Source organism: Desmodus rotundus, chromosome 5, assembly GCF_022682495.2.
Source record: "Desmodus rotundus isolate HL8 chromosome 5, HLdesRot8A.1, whole genome shotgun sequence".
Taxonomy (NCBI): domain Eukaryota; kingdom Metazoa; phylum Chordata; class Mammalia; order Chiroptera; family Phyllostomidae; genus Desmodus; species Desmodus rotundus.
Window position 1 is genome coordinate 100,633,282 of NC_071391.1, and position 23,166 is coordinate 100,656,447.

Below are 23,166 nucleotides of genomic sequence, written 5' to 3' on the forward strand. Positions count from 1 at the left end.
GCACATTACATTGAGGACGGTCCTCATTTACTATGCACAGGTTCACTGTAGGTGATTACCTTTTACAGACAACAAAGGACAGAATGCTGCTAATTCAAAAAGAAGGATGTTACAGCTCAAGGGGGAAAGTGGTTGAACTGGTTACACTCCATACTTGAGAGGTTTAGCACAGACTTTAGGAAGTTCAAGATACTTAGTTGACATTTGCTGCCTCAATCCAGGGTGAGGGAGTTTTAGCAAAAGCAAGCCTCACAGCAGCCTAGGTACAATGCAGGCCTGATTCCCCACGGGAGAACCTGTCCATGTGCGTGGGTCCTGCCTGCCAAACCTCGCACCCACTGGCTTTTCCAAGTGGGAGCTGGGCTACATTTCCCACATGTGGAACAGTTCCCTATAGCCCGTGTCCTAGAGCAGCGGGGCAGCCACCTGCAGATGAACCAGCGTCGTGGTGGTGGTGGTGGGGGCCAGGCTGGCCTTGGGTCTGAAAAACAGTCTGAGTAGATTAGAGGTCTCTTCCAGTTTTCTTGTCCAGCGAGGAAAGTATAATTTCCATACCCTTTTCTAAGTTATATCTACAAAGTGAAAAATAGTGCCATTAACAATAGGATTTTGGCTGCTTGGAACTGTAATCCTTTTAGCCAGACTTCTTCTTGCCTCAAATAACAAGTACTTTTGTGGGCTTGAGAAAAAAGGAATTTATAGCCCCCTAATTACAATGGCCAACAAGTGTGGTGATAATCCTGATTGTGACTTGCACAGGAGAGTGCATCTCAGGTCACTGCTGCTCCTTAAGCACACTCCCCTGTCCTTGGACCAAGAGCCAACTGTGTTTTCGTGGAAATTTTTCATTGGATGCTGACCTGTAGTCACTCCCTCTTAAGATGTGAATGAAATGCCTTGACTCATTTGAAATGTTTTAAGAGAGAACCTGCTACTTATCATGTCCATGCTGCAGCCAGCAGCTGGAAGTCAGGTTGCTTTCACAGCAGCAGAATGGCCTGTGGGCTTATGGTTTGCCTTTGGCAGCAGCCAGTGATAGTTTTGGAGTTCCAGCACAGAACTGGGTACACATCACATTTCACTCCCTGGACTGTGGGTGCTTGCAAAGCCATGGTGGCCATCCATCTGTGCCAGGACTTGTCACCATTTCTTTACAAGCACAGATCTGGCTAACTTTGGGAGGGCCAGAGTTCTCGTGTCCCTTTACTTCTACCCTGCCCTTCTTGACTACTTTTTAAGTCAGAGACATCGACTCTGGTCTGTCCCAGTCTGTCTTGGTGGCTTAGGGTTAGCCCTTTGCCCTGGTGCATGAATCTTCTGGGATGGCCTGTAGACTTGATTGTGGTCTTTCATTCTCTGTGGCTGTGTGATCTCAGTGGTCTGTGGGCTGTTTGTAGACAGGTGTGGTAAGTGGGGTCTCATCAGTAGCAGAAGGAGGGGCTGCAGGGCCCCTTTCTAACCATTCACCACTTGATCAGGGCACCTAGTCATGGTGGCTGAGTTGGTGCAATCACATCAACCTGGGCTTGACTGTGCTCTGCTACTCATTGACAGTGTGACTTGGACAACTCGCTCTTCCTCAGTTTACACAGCTATAAGATGGGGACAAGAATAGAATTTTCCTGCAGAGTTGTGGTGAAAAGCAATGAGAAAATGTTCAGAAAGGCCCAAACATAATGCCAGGCACATAGCAAGTACCCCAAAAAGGTGTTTATCATTACAGAATTTGGACCCAGCTTACTTCAACAATAACATCATCGGTGTTCTCTGAGCCAACCCCTTCAAATCTGTGAAATAGAGTTGTTTGTTGTGTTTTTTTAAATAATGTTTTTATTGGAATGGGGTTTTTAAAACTAGAGAACACAACTGCTAAATTCTTGTCTACACAACTATATTAAAAGCAGCCCTAAAGCAGGGAGTCTCCTGTGGCTTCCATGGTGCCTTGAGTAGTGCCGGGCTGGTGGCTGGGCCCGCGGATGCCCCTAAAAATGTGTGGGAGGCATCTTCCACTCAAGGTGGCCTCTTGGCATCACCACTGGCCACATGTGCACAGCACAGAGGTGTGGAGATCATTGTAGGCTCGTGTAAAGTTGTAAGAAATGGTGCAGAATTACCCACGTGCCCTTTACCCAGTTTCTGCCTACAGTAACATCTTGCAAAACTATAGGACAACATCACAAGTAGGATATTGACATTGACACAGTCAAGATACCACCACAGGATCCCTCCTGTTGAAGTTTTATAGCCATACCTGTATCCTTTCTGCTCTTACACCCACCTTAACCTCCAGAAACTACGAATGTGTTAGAGCCTGGACCTAGGTGAGGCCAGAGCCTCTATCCCAACCTTGGATGTCTTACCATAGATGAATTTTGATTGATTGATTGATTGATTGATTGTAAGAGTGACATAAATGAGCCATTCATTAAAAATAAAATAATACAGTCCAAACGAGCTCTAAACAGAGACAGCAGAGGTCCAGAAAAGGAGGCCAAAGACTCGTGATTACATCAGGGGAAAATAAAGACTTGTGAATGTGCTTTTGAAGAAGTAGGCAGTCTCAGCTAAATCAAGGAAGGATGAGGGTCATCATTTCCATAAACCAGTAAATTTTCCTTCCTCATTGCATTCACCATGGTATTTATTAGGTGCCTTTGAATATTTTTATTCTTTATCACATTTGAATATTGTCAATAATTCATCTTAAACAATTCTAGCTGCTACAAATATTTACTTTATAAAGATTGATGGCCTCCCAAAATCTGCCTTTATGATTTCTTGAGATGACTAGCACTTCCTTAGGGACTTAAGTTCTGCTTCTCAGAGCTTAGTGGGGAACATGGAATTTGATGCTCAGACATGTTCTAGAAAACTGGCTGGGATGTGCCAGGTCTGCTAGAACTACCAGAGAGCTATTGGGCCAGCCACACACTCACACTGTGTTTCCCTCCCAGGAGCTGAGGTCCGAGAGGACGTGTTTCTCATTTGGAGGGAGATGGAGGAAGCCTGCAGCACGCTGGCCCAGATCCAGAGGCTGGTGGCCGAGCCTTCCAAGTCTGATGTGGCCACAATAGACTGTGGTGGGTGCTGCTTATAGTCACTACTGTGAGAGTCAAAATTGCTGCTGGTTGGGGATGGGGGCTGTTTCCAAGTTCTTTACCAAAGAGTACTCATCCCGGCCTGAGGAGAGTGTCTGGAGCTGTGTGTTCATGTGCTCATGTGTACATGTGCACATGTGTGTGCATACATGTTTATGCATGGTCATGTGTGTATGCGTATGGAGATTGTTAAAGAAAAACCAGAGCTGGACAGTAGTTAAAACAGTAAAAGCAGATTATATTCTAGACTAATCTCTTTTTCCTGTTGCAGTAGTCCAGTTTGTATCATCTCTTTTCCTTGTTGTAAGATACAAACTAGGCTCAGTTATGAACACCACATGGACAAATGGGGATTTATAGCCAAGGGGCAGTGTGTGGGAGGGGTTCTGTAGGTGGATAGGAAACTACTGAGAAGAAACATCAGGGATGGTGGGGATTTCTGGCTAAACTGACCCAACAGGATTCTTGCTGTAGACAGGCCACAGTGATCAGATGTCACCTGGGATATCGAGGGGATTCTGGCTAAACTGACTTAGTAGGTTATTTGCTAAAATTGGGCAATGCAAAGACCAGCAGAAAGCCCAAAGGTCACTGTCTAGTTGAGAAGAGGATTCAGAGGAGCCTAAGTTTTCCAGTGAGAAAAATCTGTTGTAAATTTTATCTCCATCACTAGATTAACCTGAGTTAGCCTCTTTAAATCTTAGTTTATTCTTCTGTGAAATGATTAGAATAATATCAGTCTTGAGGGATTATGGCTAAAATGAAGTAAAACAATGTATGCTTTGCACCATGCAGAACTTGGCAAATGCTAGCGCACCTTTTCCCTTTCACAGGTAGGGGAGTTAATACAGCCTACTGACTCTTGTGCGTGAGTGCTGGAACTTAGTAAAAGATTTCCTTTGTAAGGCACTGGTTTCATTTAGGGCACCCTTGATAACAGCAGTTAACACTTACAGCACATACCTTACATGTTAAGCACTGTTTGGGGCTCTTCACAAGTATTAACTCATTTAATCATTCCCACAATCTTATAAGATAGATGTTACTATTGTTTTCATTTAGGTTCAAATAACCCTCAGGGTTATCCAAGGCCACACAGCTAAAAGTGATAAAACCAGATTCAAATCTAGTGCATCAGTAAAAACATCAGTGTCTGGTACCCACCCAGTACCAGAATGTACCAGTACCAGGTGGAAGAGACTATGTGGGCGGCCATTGTATATGGAGCCTTCATGTGGATTAGACTAAAAAATCCCTTCCTGGGCATAGCAGCCCATCTGTGGCCCCTGGGCTGGGCACACTGGTTCTGGGATCAGCGGGCACCTAAGACGGTGTGGCCAGGAGGCAGAGATGGCTCATCGGCCTGATTCCTGGGATAAGAAGATGGTGAGGCCAAACATTTTGATCACTGTAATTTTGACCTCTTTTAATTACCAGGCACAAGACAGGAGAATTCCCTGGGAGAAAAACTGACAAGAATATATGAGACAATGGTTTTTAAAGACACTGGACACTAAGCAATGAAGGCCAGTGATCCCTGAGATACAGGGAAAATCCAGGGTGAGCTCTATGATTATCCCAGCTTAACGCTTTGAGAGAGTTTCCAGGCCACAATGTGGGAAGAAGGATCTCAGTGGGTCACAGCAAACTTCTGAGTTTGGTAGCCGGAGTGAAGAGTCCTGGGAGACCAAGACATTTAGATTTCTCAGGACAAAGTATCAGAGAGGGGAGAGGTGCGCAGAGAGAGAACTCAGGAAATCTGTAGAGAGCCCCCTTGAGAATTCTGCTTAATACTGATCAGCTCATTTATGTGAGGGAATTACCTGAGGTTGGGAAAGATCCATTTGAAAGAATTACAAAGAAAGGGCTTGGAGCTTGCACTGTTCTCACCAGCCCAACCTGTGAGGCACTGAGAAGAATACTTGGGAAAGTATCAACTCATTAATGGGGACTGACTAGCCTTACACTGAGCTCTGGGCCCTCCTACGAAATCATTAAAACAAGATATGAAAGGAAATAACTTTTCATAGGTAAGTGCATCATAGAACAAAGCTCACGAAGATTGATAAGAACAGAGAAACATCCAGTACCCATCAAAGTAAATTCACAATAATTGGCATCCAATTAAAGATTACTAGGCATGAAAAGAAGCAGAAAATGTTACCCTGAATTATTAATCAATCAAACTGACTGGGAACTGACACAGAAATTGGAATTGGCAGAAAAAGACATTCGAACAGTTATTATTACTGTATTCTGTATGTTCAAAAAATTAAGTAGGGACAGGGAAGATATTTAAAAAGATACATGTTGAACTTTTTGAGATGAAAACTTTTAGGGAAGAAATTATTTTAGATGAATAGGATAAATGGCAGTTAGACATTGCAGGAATAAAAAGATTAATGAAACTGAAGACACAGCAATAAAAACTATCCAAAATAAGACATATACAGAAAAATAATAAGCGAACAAATAAAAAACAAATAACCAACAACAAACAGAGCATCAGTGAGCTGTGGGAAAACTTCGAGTGGCCAAATATACATAGAATTCCCAAGGAGAGGCAAGAACAGGCAACAGAAAAATATTTGAAGAAGTTAAGATTGAAAAATTCCCAAATTTGATGAAAACTATAACCCAGACATTCAAGTTCAGTGAGTGCCAAGTACAGGAAAATTAAGGAAACTATACCAAGGAACATTATAATCAATTTGCTCAAAACCAGTATGACAGAGGAAATCTTAAAAGCAACCAAAGGAAAAAAAAGACACCCTTGTACAAAGGAACAAGGATAAATATGACAGAATATTCTTGGTTATGAGTGAAAAGACAGTGGAGCAACACTTGTTTTCATTCAGTACTTTAAATTTTCAATGTAGAACTCTATAGTCCATGAAACTGTATTTCAAAACCAAAGACAAACAAAAGCTAAAAAATTTATTATCAGCACATCTGCACTTCAGGAAAAGTCAGAGGAAATCTTTTGGGCAGGTGGAGAATAATACTTTTATATGGAAAAATGAATGAAAATGTGGATCTACACAAAGTGATAAAGAACACCAGAAATAACTGCACGGGTAAATACGTGATATTTTTATTCAGATACTTCAAAGACAATTTACTGTTTAAGTAAAAATAATAAGTCTATAACAAATGTATAAATAAAATGCATGAAACACTAGCATAAGAGCTGGGAGAGAAATAGCAGCATTATTCATTAGTTCCCAAGATAAACGACCCATATGTCCACTGACATGACCGGATAAACAAAATGTGTATATACATACAATATATTATTCAGATTTAAAAAGGAAGGACATTCTGACATGCTACAACATGGATAAACTTTGAAGATATTATGCTAAGTAAAATAAGCTAGACACAAAATGACAAATATTTTACAATTTCACTTGTATGAGGTAAATTTATAGCCAGAATTATAGAGACAGAAAGTAGAACAGTCATTCCCTGGGCCTGGGGTAACGGGGCATGGGGAGTCATTATTTAGTGATGACAGAGGTTTCATTTGGGACGCGGAGAGTTTTAGAGTTACACGTTGTTGATGGTTGCACAACAATGTGAAGGTACTTAACGCCACCGAATCGCACACCTAAAAATGGTTGATTTAAGGTTGTATATATTTTAATACAGTTAAAAACAACAAACCACTGAACTTCAAAAAAGTATATCCAGGAGGGGAGAAATGGAAACAAACTATTGTGAGGTTATTTTATATTGCATGAAGTGGTATAATATCCATTGAAATTAGACCATGAAACATTAAAGATGTATACCATAAACCTTACATAAGCACTAACTGACAAAACAAGCCAACAGAGAAAATATAGTAGAATTGAAAATATTTATACCAAAAGCTGTCAGAAAAAAAAAGAGAGAGAACAAAGGCCAGAAACTGATAGAAAACAAATAGCAAGATGATAAACATAAACCTAACCATACATATGTCAAAAGTTATCAATTTGTACATTTTAAATGTATATGGTTTATCATATGTCAGTTATACCTTAACACAGCTGTTCATAAAGAAAAAGAGGAGGGTGTGGTTCTCCCCTGAGGTGCCGAGCTGTTCAGAGACATTGATATTGGTACATCTGAGCATTCTGTGAGTGTATCTGTGTGTGTACGCCAGGTATGACCCTCAAATGAGAGAATGGCTTTTCTCAAAAAACGTTCAGGAATTTGTCCACAATTAGGGAAACTCTACTCTTCTTCAGATGATGATACAGCTCAAAACATTTCAGGAACTACTCATTTGAAATAACCTTTAAAGTCATTATATGACCCAGGACAATAGGAATTGTCCTGTGATGAATCTGGAAAGGTACACAAGAGCCAGATCATTCTGGGTCAAGAGGCCATGATATGAGATGTCAGTCCCTAATTTCAGATCAATGGGAAGCCATTGGAAGATTGTTAAGCAAGGGAATGATAAGGTTAATTTGCATTTTATACTATTAAAATGAATTTATTGCTAATCCAGAATAGATTATGATAAGATGTTAATTGTAATTCTGAGGGCAGCCACTAAAAAAATACTTACAAAATATACAGTAAAAGAAATGCCAAGGAAAATAAATTGGTGTACTAGAAAATAGCTTTTTTAACACAGAAGGTAGTAATAGAAGAAAAAAAATATTTAAGACATATAGAACACAAGTAGCAAAATGGCAGAAGTGAATCCTACCATATTATTTATTATATTCATAAAATGGATCAAAGACTTCAATTAAACAGCAGAGATAAAAGGGATGTATTTAAAAAACATGATCCAACAGTATACTGTCTACAATAGACACATTTTAGATTGAAAGGCACAAATAGGATAAAAGTAAAAAATAGAAAAATATATCATACAAATGAGTATCAAAAAGCTGGAGTAGCTATTCCCCTGTAGTAACTGCAGGGGAATGGGAAGACCCCCTTAGCAGGTGACTCTAATGAACAGATGTGGCCCTTCCCATTCCCTGTTGGGCAAAATGAGGCTCAGCCACTAATTGGTATAATTCACAATGAAAGTGAAATGACTTTCCCCTTTTACTCCTTTCTTCAGCCTTGGAGAACCTAGGCTGCCTTTTGGCTGCCCCTTCTTTCCTTTATGAAGTTCAAGTTGCTTTGGGGTCTTCTTCCCAACCCCCTTTCTGGAGGGTAATTCAGAGCCTGAATAATGCCCTCAAGGTGGCTACACCGAGTGGTCCTGGGTGACGCTGGAAGGAGTCAGAAGTTAGTCTCTGGCTCTTCAAAAACCCTTGTTAAAATTGATGGGATGTGTTTTTAGGGGATTCTTTTATGGTAAGCTGGAATTTATCATTATCATTTATAAAGGATTCTTGTTGATTTAAAAGAAGTCACACCAAAACAGAGCAGAATATTGTGATTGTGTGTGTGTTGCTATGGAAATAATTGAATAAAAATTGTATTTCCTACTACACCTATCGAGTAGAAAGAAGGGAGGTGAATAATAGTGTGAATAAAGAGGAGACAAAGGCTTAAATTAACAATAGTGAGGAAAAATAACCACCCAAAGGGTTTCTCCACGGAAGCTGGTCCCACTGAGTAAAGAGCTTTGTGCTCTTTGTGCTGCTTCCTTGTGGTTCAGGTGAACTGCAGGGGAACCTCAGGGATCAGAAGCTTCGGGAAGCCTCTGGTTGGAGCTTCCTGGGGTGAGAGGACACTTTGTGAGTCACATAGAAACCAACCGCTGGCATTGGGGGCAGTACCAGAGTAGCTTTTGATGCCACATTGGTTTAAGGTTCAAAAGCCAGAAACAGGGTTCTTTGAGATGGTCCAGCTCCAATAGATTTCAAAGTGTATTGCTTAAAAAGTATTATATTACTATGTGAGGACTTGGCTCACATGTAGGACTAATGGACAGATCCTTTACACATTACTGAGAAATAATTGGCTTGAAAGTGTTTTATGTCTTCAAATCTCATTTTAATTATATATCTCCTTAAATACGGTAATGGGTAAGAATGGATAATATTTTTGTTTCCCTAATAGTAAGTGCTACTTTTTAAAAAAAATTTTATTGTTATTCAATTACAGTTGTGTGCCTTTTATCCCCATCCCTCCACCTCACCCTAGCTGAACCCCCTCCCTCCCCCACCTCCACCCTTCCCCTTGATTTTGTCCATGTGTCCTTTATAGTAGTTCCTGTAATCCCCTCTCCCCACTGTCCCCTCCCCACTCCCCCCTGACTATTTTTAGATTGTTCTTAACTTCAATGTCTCTGGTTATATTTTGTTTGCTTTTTTCTTCTGTTGATTATGTTCCAGTTAAAGGTGACAAATGCCATATGATCTCACCTTTAGTGCTACTTTTTAATTAAAAGTATAATTTGACTTGAATCTATGTCTGGTGGAAGCCTAATTGATGGGATAGCTCTTTCCATCTTGCCCCAGGTGCAAAGCTGAGCTGCATAGTGCAATCATCTGGGAGTCTGAAAAATCCCAGTGTTCAGACCAATTAAAGCAGAATCTAATGGGTGGGGCCCAGGAAGCGGTATTTATAAACATTCTCAGAGAATTCCAGTATTTAGGGTTAGAACCACCAATCTACATGGAAATAAATTCTATAGGGCTGGTGGACACTTGGTAATACACTTTATGAAAACTCACCTCCCCAACATTCCTCCTAGTCTTCCTAGAGCTCTGCTGTCCCAATGAGGCTAAAATCTCAGGGTCCATTCTGTCTTCCTTCCAGTGGCATGCAGATAAGTGTTTACCAATCCACATTTTGGAATAAAAAAGCCCTGACTTGTAGCATGTGCTGATCTCCAGATTTTGTAAATACTCCCAGCATGGTCCGTTTCACCCGGCAATGTGCTCCCACTGAGCAGGGGGGGCTGGAAGGAGAGGTGCACTGTCCTCTCCCAGGCCAGTGCAAGCCTGCTCCAGACACCAGTGCCTCCTTCTCAGCTTCACATTTGTTCCTTCTCTCCTCTGTGCCCACACCAAGATACCCCAGTCTCCCTAAGGTAGCACTAGGGGGTTTGTGCCACCTGGATAAAGACTCTCCTGCTTGTGTGAGAGCTGGCTTACATGGTTTTTCACTCAGGTAGCATAAAACCTCCTCCTGCTTAAAGAGTATAGGAAACCTTTGGAAAACACCAAGGGAATGCGTCGAGGGCTGGGAATATTTGGGCAATTGGCCTTCTGGATTGTACTTGATCCTGTGAATCTGACTAAGGTGTGTTGTCATAGACCAGCTTCAGCTGCCTGAGCTGTCATATGAAGTTTCTGAGCCTACAGAATTGAGGGACAGGCTCTGAATCAGGATAAATCCACCAAGGGAACTCCTGGCAGGCAGCCCACCAGTCTGCTGAGGTTGACTGACTTCAACTTCAATGCAGGTTACATGCCTCTGCTTCTCCCCCCTCATTACAAAGCACTTCCAATGGCTTTTCTCCTTGAATCGCTTCCACACAGCTGGGAAAGCACAGTAGATGCTATCTTCCTGCAGCAGGTGAAGAATTTGCTGAAATGCAGAAAGGTTAAGTGGGATGATTTGCCCAAGTTTGAGAACTTGCCCAAGTTCGTAAGTGATGGAGGCAGGACTTGAACCCAGAGCTTCTGACCCCAAGTTTAATGCTCTCCCAACACACAGCCTTGGTCTGTTGGCCATCTCCACCTGTGCATGGGGCCAGTCAAATTAGGTAGAGGAGGAAGTAAGACGAAGAGTAGCAGATTCCTGCCTTTTAGTCTTGTGAACGATTTCTTTGCCAGTCCTGCCTTCAAAAGCGTTCTTCCTGAAACGAGTGTGGCCTGACAAAGAACATGTTCCAGCTTGGTAAATATTAAAGTGGGGGTGAAATATGAATGGCTTGTGTAATATGAATGGCTAACAAACTGTGATTCCAAAAATAGAATCAGGAGCAAACTCTGTTGGAAATGAATCAAATCCAGAAGACATCTGGGACTCTAAGAAGTGGCTGCAGAAATATGGCTTAAAAGCCCAAAATCTGTCATTTTATGATGTCCTTGCCGACTGCTCCTTCCGCCATGCTGATGGAGTTGTTGATATAAAAGCCAAGCCTGAGAACGAGTACATACAGACCAGTGCGGTGAGTGCACTCCCATTGGGGCTGTGGCCTTCTCTTGGTACCCTACGCAGGTAGATAAGGCCTCCCTTTGACCAGAGCTCAGGGCAGGACCAAGGTCAAAGGACACGTGGAGGGAAACTGGCTGGGGCAGAAGAATGTCCCTTCTTCTTCTCATCATATACTCCTCTGAGTGGAGATCAACTCTGGGAATGGCTCCTAGAAATAAGTGAATTACACAATAATTATATATAAGCCAAGAGCTGGGGTTGTAGAAATTCAGGAATTTTGAGTCTCAGAATTATTCAACAGTATTTCTAAAGAGAAGCCCTTTGCTCTTCCATGTTGAATGGAAGAAAGAAGCTGCTGGTGAATATGCCCAAAGCAGGCATTCCTAGGGTCCTCTTGTATTATCACTGTCTCAAAGATACATTAGTCTTGGACTACCAGCCAGTGTTTAGAAAATTCCCAATAAACACAAAAGCAGATTCTTTAAGGGGTTATAGCAGAGGAAGGGTAAATATTGAGAACTTTTGAAAGCTGTAATTCTGTTTTGCCAATGGGTCTGAAAAGGATATAGCTTCTCTAAGTGCCCGACTCTGGCTCACAATGGAAGGATGATGATCTCTAGTAATGGCTCCTAAACATCAACACGCATCAGTCAGTGGGCCCAGGGTGGGGATGCCAAGAATTTGCATTTAAAACAATCTTCAGATGATGCTGAAGTACCTGGTCCAAGGGGCCACACTTTGAGAAATATTGATGTATAAATAGAAACCAGAACTGTCAAACGTTGAGAATTACAGAAAGACTAAAAGGGTGTCACAATATGAAACAGAAAATGGGATAAAAAGATTGTTCTAGATAAATTATAACTGAAGGAAAGCTCTTTGAGAAGGTGTTAAAGGCCCAGATGCCCACTGTGTGGCGTACTGAAATGCCAAGGACACAGCAGACCTGCCGGAAATGGCGACTTCACAGACACGACTAGGAGAGGAACTCAGGTCCTTCTCCAGTGCAAACCACTTTATGTTATTCTCTAAGACTCTGATGCAATGTCAAGATCATCACTGAGATATCTGTCCAGTCAGAGGTGAAACCCTAGTCTCTGACACTCATTGGGCTGCCTGCGCAGGGCTCCCCCGGGAAGGGATCTTTCCTTCAGGGCTACAGTAGCCACATGATGTTGTCTGTTTGCCCTCTTACTGCTGTGTCTTGGGCAATGAACTGCAAGGAGGAAAATGTAAAAATTGAATTAGAAGAAAAATGCAGAATTGACGCAAGACCTGTTTCCTGGCATATAATACTGGGATACAGAGTAATTGCTGCTTTGCAGGAAAATGTCATTTGTTTCCTCCCCAGCACAGTTTTCTGATTTTGTAGACATTATTCAGTAATGTTATTAGTTCAGGAAACCAAACATAACTAAATTTTCATTTTTTTAAAATACACTAAGACCTGGATATTTAAAATATAAATCCTTGTCCATCTGGACACAGCTCACTGCAACCCCCTGGCAGTGTGGTGGAGCACTCAGGTTTCTCCAACGCTGATTTTCCTCCTTGTTCTTCCTCGACAGTTTTATGTGAAATTTTATAGGGAAAGTTTCAATAATTTGGCTTATAAATGGGGAATTTCACCTCAAATTTCTTGTGCTAACAAATAATAATGTAGTAAAGGTTGAGAAATATATAGTACAACTATCCTCTTTCACAAATATTGGTGAAAAAGTGACAATTTCATCTTTAGTATTTGGGGCTACATATCTGAAACTGAATTTATCCTAAAAATTATGAAGTGTGTAAGTTAGGAAGAAACTGAGGCTGTGAAATAAGTAGCTTAGTTAGGGTTCTCCCAGACTCCCACTGGGCAGGCCTCTAAACTTTTAACTATAAAAACCAGTTTATAGGTTTTTATTCTGATCTAGGAAACTCATTTACACTGAGATAAATAACTAAAAAGGCCTTGCTGTGTAGCATTCTAAGGTAAATGAGCAGGTATGAGGAGGAGACAAAAATCTATTTCTAATTAGGAAATGTCAGGCAAAGTCTAGTAACTTGGTTTTTCGGAGCACCCCCCAAATCATAGCACATTCATGGTTGCTTATGCTGCTTATGTACAAAGCCAGCCCTGATGTCCGAAAACCCACTCTAGTATTACCATTTGTTCCTCTAACGAATATTTATTGAGCCTTCACTCTACACCAGGCAGTGGCGTTTGGTAGACAGTGTACCAAATGTGGAGTAAGAAGACCTGGGTATGAATGCTGTTTCTACCAGTTATTAATTAGGAGATGTTGAGCAAAAATTTAACCTCTTTTTGAGTCTCACCCTCCACATCTGTAATGTGCGTGGTTTAAAGTCCAAATTTTAAAAATGAATGTCATTCCCTGGTTGGGTGACTCAGTTGATTGGAGCGTCATCCCATACACCAAAAGTTTGCAGGTTCGATTCCCAGTGAGGGCATATATACCTAGGTTGCGGGTTTCATCCCTGGTCAGGGTGCATATGGAAGGCAACTGATATCTCTCTCTCTCTCCCCCCTACCCCTTCTCTCTGCCCTCCCCTCACTAAAATTAATAAACATAACCTCAGGTGAGAATTAAAAAGAAGGCATGTCTAAGTACAATGCCTGGCACTTAGGAGATGCCCAGTGATGTTACCTGCCTTCTTTTCTTTATTAAAAACACGGTGAGTCAGAAATAAGCATTTATGGAATGCCCATGTGCTTTCTATATAAGGTGAATATTTGTGCTCTCATATCACACATGAGAAAACAAAGTCACAGGGCCTCTGAAAGGCTAGGCAACTTACCTGCCATCTGGCAGGTGGAGGCGTGGCTTGAACTCAGGTCTGGTTGGCTGTCACACTGTACTCTTCCCATTCTAAGACTGTGCTGCCTAACACCTGTATTTATGTAAACTTATGGTCTGGTGTGTTTCTATTTGCGAGTGCTTAAGAAACAGTTGGCAGACGCCATGTGAAGAGATTGAGAGTAGGGAAAACTCTCATGTGCCATCCCCAGGAACGTGTGAGAATAAGAGGACATCTTTCTCCTTCCTTCTTGCACCGCTGTGGAGGTGTGGTTCCCCTCTCTGCCCGCCTTGGCAGCATCAGGGATGACCTCATGCCCTTCAACCCTGTTCACATCAGTCACCACTGAACCCCTGAATCTCATGCATGTGTGTCTCTGACCTCCCTTCTCTGAGCCTCCTCCATTCCTCCCTGACTCCTAGAACTCTTTCACTGTGCCCCCTGGACCTAGAAGTCATTGGCAAACACCCCTACCCAGGGCCTCAGGCGTTCTGAGATGTTCCCTTCTTCTGCTTCTCTGGGTTTTCTCAAGGACCCTGGTTTCTTTCCCCATTTCCTGGGGGCCTGGAGGTAGGCAGTGGCCTCTTTGCTGCTTCTTGATCATTCTTCTGCCCTCTTCCCATGTCATCAGAATGTGGCTGTCACCTCCTGGGGCCCAGGTTATCTCTATCAATCCTTGAAGATTAAGCTCTTGGCTTGCTGTCACTGGTGCTGTTTCAATTCTTAGTAAGGTCAATACCATGTAAATTACCCTTCTGATAGCCTGATCTTTCATTTCTCTGACCTACTCTTCTCCAAAGGCTTTCTCCTCCACTCCATGTCTACCACGCCTGCCATAGGCATACCCTTGACCTTGTCATTTCAAATAGCTGTGTGATCATAACCCACATAATCAATTTCAAATGTCCCACTATCTGACCACTTTTTTAGGTCATTTCCTCTGCTGCTGTAATTCTATCAATCTTCCAACCTCAATGGGATGTACAATCTGTTGTTTCTACCATCTTTTCTCTGTTCTCTCCATCCTTTAGTCCTACCATATATCCTCAACTACTTTTCTCTCGTACATTATTATACTCCCTGGCAAAACCCCAACCCTGGTTAAACCCCACTTCTGCCTTTTCTGCTGTTTACCTGTGCAGTTGACTACAGTGGATGAAATGGAGAAAAACACACAGCCATAGTGTCCGGTTTCACCTTAAATAGCTGACCTGTAACTTCAGGTGGCTCTTTTGTGCTGCACCACAAACCCACTGTTCTCTCCCAAACCACTCAGACTTGCATTCTGCAAGGTGTCTTTTTCTTCCTCCTCAAACTTCAACATCTCCTCTGTGCTCATTCTCAGTCGATGACCTTGTTCCCATTTCACTGAACATTGTTGTGAAAATCCGTGAACACTTACCTCAGAGTTACAAATCTCCCAGCATCTAAGTCTGTGTTCTCCTCTTATTTCTTCTAGGATGGCTGAACTGTCCTTGCTTCTGTCTAAGGTCAAGCCCTCCATGTGTTCACTGATCCTTATTCCCTCATTCATTCATTCTCCCCCTTTTTATTTTCTATCATCAGTATTGCTCTGACTCCTAGATTTTTCCCATCAGCACATAAACATGGTGTTATTTCTCCCATATTAAATATATGTGCTTTAACCCTCTATTTGCCTCCAGCTCTGCCTCATTAGCCTCATTCCTCAGCTCCTCTTTAGAATTCAATTCCCTTAGAGTTTTATACATTCCCATTCTCCAGTTCTGTGGTTCTCCCATGCTCTCTTGAATGTACTCCAGTCAAGCGAAGGCCCCTTCTCCACCAAAACCCACTCTTTGTAGGGATACCTGAGTTGCTAACTCCAGGGGTCAATTCTCAGTCTCTTCCTTGGCCTGTTATCAACATTTGATATAGTTTGGTTGTTTCCTTGAAATTTTTAAAGAGATTTTTTTTTATTTATTTATTTTTAGAGAGAGGAGAAGGGAGGGAGAAAAAGAGGGAGAGAGACATCAATGTATGTTTGCCTCTCATGTGCCCCCTACTGGGGACCTGGCCTGCAACCCAGGCATGTGCCATGATTGGCAATCAAACTGGTGACCCTTTGGTTGGCAGGCAGGCACTCAATCCACTGAGCTACACCAGCCAGGGCTGAAATTTTTTTTTTACTTGCAGAAAATACACTGTCCTGTTTTTCTTTCTACCTCACAGCTATTCTTTCTCTGCCTTCTTTGTTACTTCTTTCCCAAACTCTAAATGCCAAAGGGTCTCAAGGCACAGTCCTCAGACCTCTTCTCTATCTAGGTGTTCTGCTGATGGAAATAGTAGCTTCTCTGGGGCACAGATGGGATAGCACATGTCTTTGTGACCATAATTCATGACATCCAGCACTGGTATCCGTGTAGGGCAAGCCCCAGTGCATGTTTGGTCAAACCAACAGTTGAATGATTTTACTGTGGGAGTGAGTGCTAAGAGCTGCATAAATAAGGCAGAGATAGAGGTGCCACCTGGGGACTTTTCTTCTGGGCAGGGACTTATGAGTGGCTTTTGTCCTTTGTGTTTTCCTTAGGAGACCAACAAGAAGATAGTCCATGCGAAATATTGTAGCAGATTTGTCCATGTTCCCTGGAAGGACGGGAGCTTAGTCCACGTCTGCATTACCAAGGAGAAGTGCACATGGTACAGTGAGAGAATGCATGCAGTCCTGGCCCAGATCCAGAGCAGGTTGGTGTATTTACAGGATGGTGCAAGTGCTCTAGACTCTCTTGAAACTTGAGTCTGCTTGATCTCTTTGTAAAGCTTAACCAAGAGAAATGGCCAGTAAACACGTTAAGTCAAGGTTGGTATTTGATGGTTTGCTGGTGACCTTGTTGTTAATAAGAAAGGGTGACGTTTGGATTCTGACTCTGAAAAACAGCAAACGTGGAGTTACCATGGTGGTTGTGCATCACCACAGGAAGCTAAGGAACGCTTCTCCTCGTGTCTTGAATTTCTTGTTGGTCACCGGTATTGAGACTGCATTACATCTGTCCTCTGTACTCTTGAATATATTTGATTTCAGGGTAACTGTCACAATGTGAAATATCTGAATATAGTGGAAATATATATGCAGGGTCTGGCACAAATAACACTCCGTTTTATTGCAAAATCTTTTATTACAAAATCATGAGGATATAATTCTATAACATGACAATATCACACTCAAGCACACCATACAACATTTTAGGTGAAATGTTCAAATTCAAACTATACATTATTACACCCATATTATCACCCTACCAACCACACTCAAGCAGGCCTTACTTCTGCCAGACGCTGTCTGTATTAGAAATCAGCTAAAAATAACTCTATGTGATCCTTCTCAACCCTGCTATTTCCTAAGATATGGTAAGGGTAACGAATCTGCTATACTAATGCTGCGACCTCAGCCTCAGACCCATGGGGATGATCTACCTTCATGCTTTCACCTTGTGATGCCAGGGGACAGCTTCAGACCATGAAGACCAAGTCCATTTAGGTGCATGGGCTTTGAGGTCCGATAGAGCTGGAGTCTAATCCCAGCTCTGCCACAGCTCTGCTGTGTGACCCTGGGCAAGTTAGTTAATGTTTTTGTGCATCAGTTTCCGCATTTATAAAGTGGAAATATTAATACCATTTAGAAATGTATTCTATGGATTCGATTAGATACTAAATGTGGTGAGTGTAGCTAGTACCCAGTCTGCAGTAGCCACTTGGAAATGAGAGTTTCTTCCTTCCTTCTGTGTCTTCTATTATAAAGCCTCAAGCTGCAGACATCGGTCTCCATATTAAGTCTTCAGAGCCCCAGGTTCTCAAACGCAGCTGGTGTTGGGTTACTCAGAAAAACTAATCCTCATGTGAGGAGTCTTCTCTGCTTATAGTTTTAGGGTTGACTTTTGGGGAGAGTAGTTGGGATTTCAGATCTGGAGAAAAGGATGCTGCTTAAAAGACATTGCACCTGGCAGCTGCCAGGTCGTTTCCCCCTCTCATTGCGCCAGGTGTCAAGAGTTGTTGGAAAGTTTTCTCTCTATTTTCCGTAGAGAATTGGTATCTTCTCTCCCTTAAATGTTTGTGGAATTCACCATTGAAGCCATCTGGGCCTGGAGTTTTTCTTTGTGGGAAGGTTTTTAACTACCACATTTTTCAACGATAAGATGCACTCCCCCAAATTTGGGAGGAAATGGGGGTGCATCTCATAGTCCGAATGTAGCTTACCTGGCTTGCTGGGGGAGGGGAGGGGGAGGGGAGGGGGAGGCGGCGGTGGAGCAAGGGTTGTTATTCCTATTTTCCGCCTCTAAAACCTAGGTATGTCTTATGGGCCGGTGTGTCTTACAGTCCGAAAACTACGGTATGTATTCAATTTCTTTAACTCAGAGGTGATGTTGGTAATTTATGTCATCTTTACTTTCTAATCAGTCTGGCTAGAGGTGTTCCACTTAACTCATCTTTTCAAAGAACCAGCTTTCAGTTTCATTGTTTGTTGTTGTTCTCTATGGGGTTTTCTGCTTTCTGTGCATTTTTCTTTCTTCTCCTTACTTTAAATTTCTTAAGATACTTATATCATGGATTTGAGACCTTTCTTTACATGTAAGCAAGCACTTAATCTTTCTTCTGAGTATCTCTTTGTGAGAGTATCTGCCTCTCACAAATTTTGAAATGTTTTATTTCCTTTCGTTCAGTACTCTCCAGCAGTTTGTTCTACAAATTCGTATTGCCTAGGCCTTGCTGAACTCTGAACTTGATTTCAAATATTTTCCCATTGGACTGCCCCGCCCCCGGCTTTGCCTGCAGCTGCGAATTTGATTTCCCACCCTGTGATGACAGCCTAAGCCTGTGCCGCAGAAGCTGCGCTGCTCAGACTGCTGCCCGGCACTTTGTTATGACAGGGACCTGGGGCGGCTGAGGTTGAACACACGCAGCACTGACGTGACAGAAACATGCTGGCATTGCTAGCGTGACTGTGGTCACCAGGGGTAGGAGAACAAAGGGTCTGAAGTCATAGCTGAGGGCGTCAAACTCTCAGATGACTGGAAATAATTGGAAATAATTTACTTTTGACTTTGGAACCCAGTGTTGGATTTTTTTCTGCCCTATTAATTTTCCTAGTTCTGTTTTACTTGGATTGATGATGGATAGAGGAGGGGGCCGATGAGGGAGTCAGCTCCAGTGTAGGATTTTCCACAGAAACCTGTCAAAGTGATTAATCCACTCACAGGAGATTGTATATGAACAATACAGCACAGCTCCAGCCTCCGAAGGCGCGTCACTCAGTTCTTAGGAAGATGCTCTCCTTCCACAGGCTCCAACCATTCACTTTCGAACTCTTTCCTGCCTAGGATTGAATGGCTACAAGATGGGAGTCAAAGCCTTTTTGGGAAAGTGTCTAATGATTGCATCTACATCCTCGTTGATACGTCTCACTCAATGAAGGGCAAACTGGACCTGGTGAAGGACAAGATCATCCAGTTAATACAGGTTAGATGGAGCTATCAGTTCACGCATCTGGGGGCCCGTGTATCATGACAGCATCTCCACCGATCATCATCTGCTCTGTCAATGGGAGGTGCACAGGCAAGGTCTGCAGTCAAGTATCCACAGGAAAGCCATTGTAGGGAAAACTCCCTTTTGTCAGTTAGAGAATCATCAGTTCCGCTTTGCAAGCAGACCCCACTTGGGTGGGTCCTTTCTGCAACGCAGGGGTTACCGAGGGAGTGTCTGTGTCCATTACTGCAGGCTTTCTCTGTCCTGAAGTCTGCGGTGTGCACACCCCTCCACGGTTTTGTCTTTTGGCTGGCATTTGAGTTTTAATTTCCAATATTTGTGAGGGGTGCTGTGTGCACACAGGTCCAGCATTGATGGACAGGATCCTCCTGTTCTCATTCAGCCTGTGCTGCCTCTGAGTTGCAGGCCTGAAGCAGATGGCCCGTGTTTCCTAACTCCGAGTCCCCACACCTAGAAAGGGGCAACACAGTGCTGTAATGAGTCAGTATTATTGAAGTATTATCCACAAAAAGTAGTTGTGGGGAGTGTTGACAACTACAAAATACAACTTTTAATTTGGTAATCCTCTATCGGAGAAATACAGGCCGAGGAAAGGCGAATGGATAGTTATGCAATGGAACAATAGCCTTACCAAAAAGGTGATAACCAAATGTAACACTGTTTTGGATCTTTTTCTTAAGCATATTGCATTTAGTGTGCATATTTGGCATATCATTAACATCAGTATTAGAGACATTTAATGTCACATTGTATATATTTACATTAACATATATGTCATACATAATATATATTCATGCATATATACATTTGTAAAGGTTTAGTATTCAAACTGTGTATAAATTTTACTTAAATGTCTTTTGTACTAGAAAATATTTTCTCTATTGAATGTAAGTTTTAGCTTCTAGAACAGAAAGTAGATATTATAGTGATTAAAATTTATCAGAATGACCTGTCCTAATATTTTCTTATATTTGAGTGGTTTGATGGTTAAATAATAATTGTCTCTTACAGGAACAGCTGAAATTTAAAAGGAAATTCAATTTTGTGCAGTTTGCCGCTCAAGCAGTTGCTTGGCAGGAAAAACTTGTTGAAATCAGTGAAGAGAATTTGAAAGGGGCTCAGGCCTGGGTTAGAGACATGAAGGTAAGATGGAGGCTGGGCTGCGCCAGGCGGCCTGACCTGAGCACCTGCTGGGTCCTCCTGGAGAGAAACCCCCGGGGAAGTGCTTTGAGCTGCAAGGATGGCAGTGGCTTCGCATAGACGCTCATTTGGTTTATAAAGGTTGTGTTAACCCAGCGATTTTCAACGGTGCGCCACAGGGTTTTTAAAACATGCAGCACCTGGCTATTCAGTCAGGGGCACTGGCCTCTTTCCCCTCAGATTGTCAAATGAAAAAATGACTGCAGCCAACACAACAATAGCTGTCTGGTGTGAATGAATCAAAATTATACCTATTTTTTGTCAGATTGGCAAAAATATATCTCTTGGTGTGCGGCAGAATTTTAGTAATTAGTTTATGCGTGCCATGAGAGGAAAAAGGTTGAAAATTGCTGCATTAACCCAATCCCTTTAGTCGGTATCTTTACTAGGGGTGTATCCCTCTCAGCAGTTCTGAGCCCAGCACCTAGCCCTGTTCTTCCTGTCCCTCCAGCATCCTTCCTCCAGCTGTCCTGGGTTTTCACCTGTGCCCTAAGGGTGACATGTTTCTGCCCTTCTCTCCACCTCCCCATCACACAGTTTAAGGCTTTTGTTTCATAGGGGAGATACAGGCGAGGGGTCTCTGGAGATTCAAGTTTCACAGCCCCTCTTCTCCAGTCCTGCCCCACGAAGGAGACTTTCCTGGGACTCTCATAGTCTTTTCTGTGAGCTCTCTGGGGCTCGTGATGAAAAAGCCTCCAAGACAGCACGGATTCCCCCTCCAGTCGTGGCATCCAGGCCTTTACCCTGTCGCCAGTATACATCGGGGTGGCCTCTGACAGTTCACCAACCATCCCAGGGAAACTTTTCTTACAAGTGTCTGACTGCATTCTGTTCCAGAAGGCCAGTGCACGCATCTCGCCCAACTCTGCAGGCACCCGTCTGCCCCCACGCTTGGGGCCAGCTGGCTGCCCTGTGACCTGAGCACTCTGATGGGTGTAACAGCAGTTCCCTGCTTGCTGTTTGTCTCACCATTCTCTCATTATGAGTTTTGGAGTGACACTCTTGACAGTGCTCCATATCCCTGGGCAGAAACTGTGGGAGTGTTTAAATTTACGACTTCCTTGTTGTACCTCCAGGTTGCTAATGATACCACATTTGTGTTTGCCAAATCTTGGGTGTTGCGAGTCAATCCTTGTTTGAAACAAACATGATCCCTGTGTAGTACAGGGTGTAGTCAGGCTGCGTGCTGAACCTGTGTTGACAGCTAAATGAACAGTAACTGGGTTAGCGCCTCCCACAGAAACACAGAAAGATAGAATTGCTTTAAGAGCTCTGTCGTCAGGACAGAAGTGCACAGCCCCGCCACCCAGCAGTCCTGGGACCGGCAGGAGAGAGGCCCTCTGTCACACCCCCAGGGGGTTGGCTTCTTGGAGCTTCTGGGCTTAAATTATCATCTCAATATAGTTTTTAATGTAGCTTTTATTTCACAGGTACTTTCCTTTCTTGTTTTGGAAGCAGTAAACATTTGTTTGAGATCTTTCTTGAGATTCAAGTGTGTGCTTGGTATTCTTTTCTGTAGATTGGGAGTTCCACGAACACTCTGAGTGCCCTGCAAATTGCTTTTGCTGATAAAGAAACACAAGCAATCTACCTTTTGACAGATGGGAGACCTGATCAGGTACTTATCGAAGTTGGGGACAAAGAGGGACTCACCAATACCCTAATAGTCAATGTGGAGAATGGGTTTGGGGACTTTTTGAACTGTCATCTGACAGCTGTTGAAAGATATTTCCTTGGCTGCGGGTCCCAGAACTGAGGTGAGAAAATATACGGAGGAATTCCTTTGTCTATTGAAACACAGAGGACAATTCATCTGACCCTGAGCGTAGTCTGGTTAATGTGCCACACACCTGCAGGCCTGGAGAACACTCCCATGTGGGGAGGCCCCCACCTGCCACTGAAGACTGGTTTATATTTTATAATAAACTAAGAGAAGATTCTTGTTGATTTTTTTCCTTTGGGAACTCTGAATCTAAACATGTCACTGCATAATGTCCTTGATTTTATGCTTAATTTCAACTTAGTAATCATTTAAACAAAAGCATGCCTTTCTAGTTGAATGTTCTTTGTTTTGTTTAGCCTGACTGAGACATATCTGAAAGTTTTAGCAGAGCCTGTTCGTCTTTGTTTGAGCTTTATGAAAGAAAGACTAATGCTCTGGGTGTTAAATGAATATACAGATTTATAGGCCAGTACGGTGTAAATTAACTACTAAAGTGAATTAGTACCAACTTGTTTCCTTCATTGGGAGGTGTTTGCATATGAAGACAGCTGGACGAATAGTATAACATATCCTGTGTCCTGTGGTCCAGGGATTAAATAGTAAAGTAACTGGATTTACTGCAGCATAGATGTATTATGACAGGGAAATTGTATGTAAAGTAAAATTTTATTTGGAATGATTTTCCCATCAACTTCACTATCCTTTCTCTTCAGAAGCAATGTATTGCACCCTGTTTATGTTCTGTGTGTAGTGTCAAGGTTTTAGGCTACAAAG

General features: G+C 42.6%; 1 protein-coding gene across 2 annotated transcripts in view; it reads left to right on the forward strand.

Moving 5' to 3' along the window:
* The window catches only part of VWA3B (von Willebrand factor A domain containing 3B), a 163,320-nt gene that overhangs the window by 52,880 nt on the left and 87,274 nt on the right, over positions 1 to 23,166 (forward strand). For both annotated transcript variants that reach the window (XM_045204785.2, XM_053925321.1), the window contains exons 8-13: positions 2,955 to 3,080; positions 10,985 to 11,181; positions 16,519 to 16,673; positions 19,304 to 19,442; positions 20,481 to 20,612; positions 22,189 to 22,287. In XM_045204785.2, the coding sequence (XP_045060720.2) occupies positions 2,955 to 3,080; positions 10,985 to 11,181; positions 16,519 to 16,673; positions 19,304 to 19,442; positions 20,481 to 20,612; positions 22,189 to 22,287 (848 nt within the window). The remainder of the gene's footprint in view (positions 1 to 2,954; positions 3,081 to 10,984; positions 11,182 to 16,518; positions 16,674 to 19,303; positions 19,443 to 20,480; positions 20,613 to 22,188; positions 22,288 to 23,166) is intronic.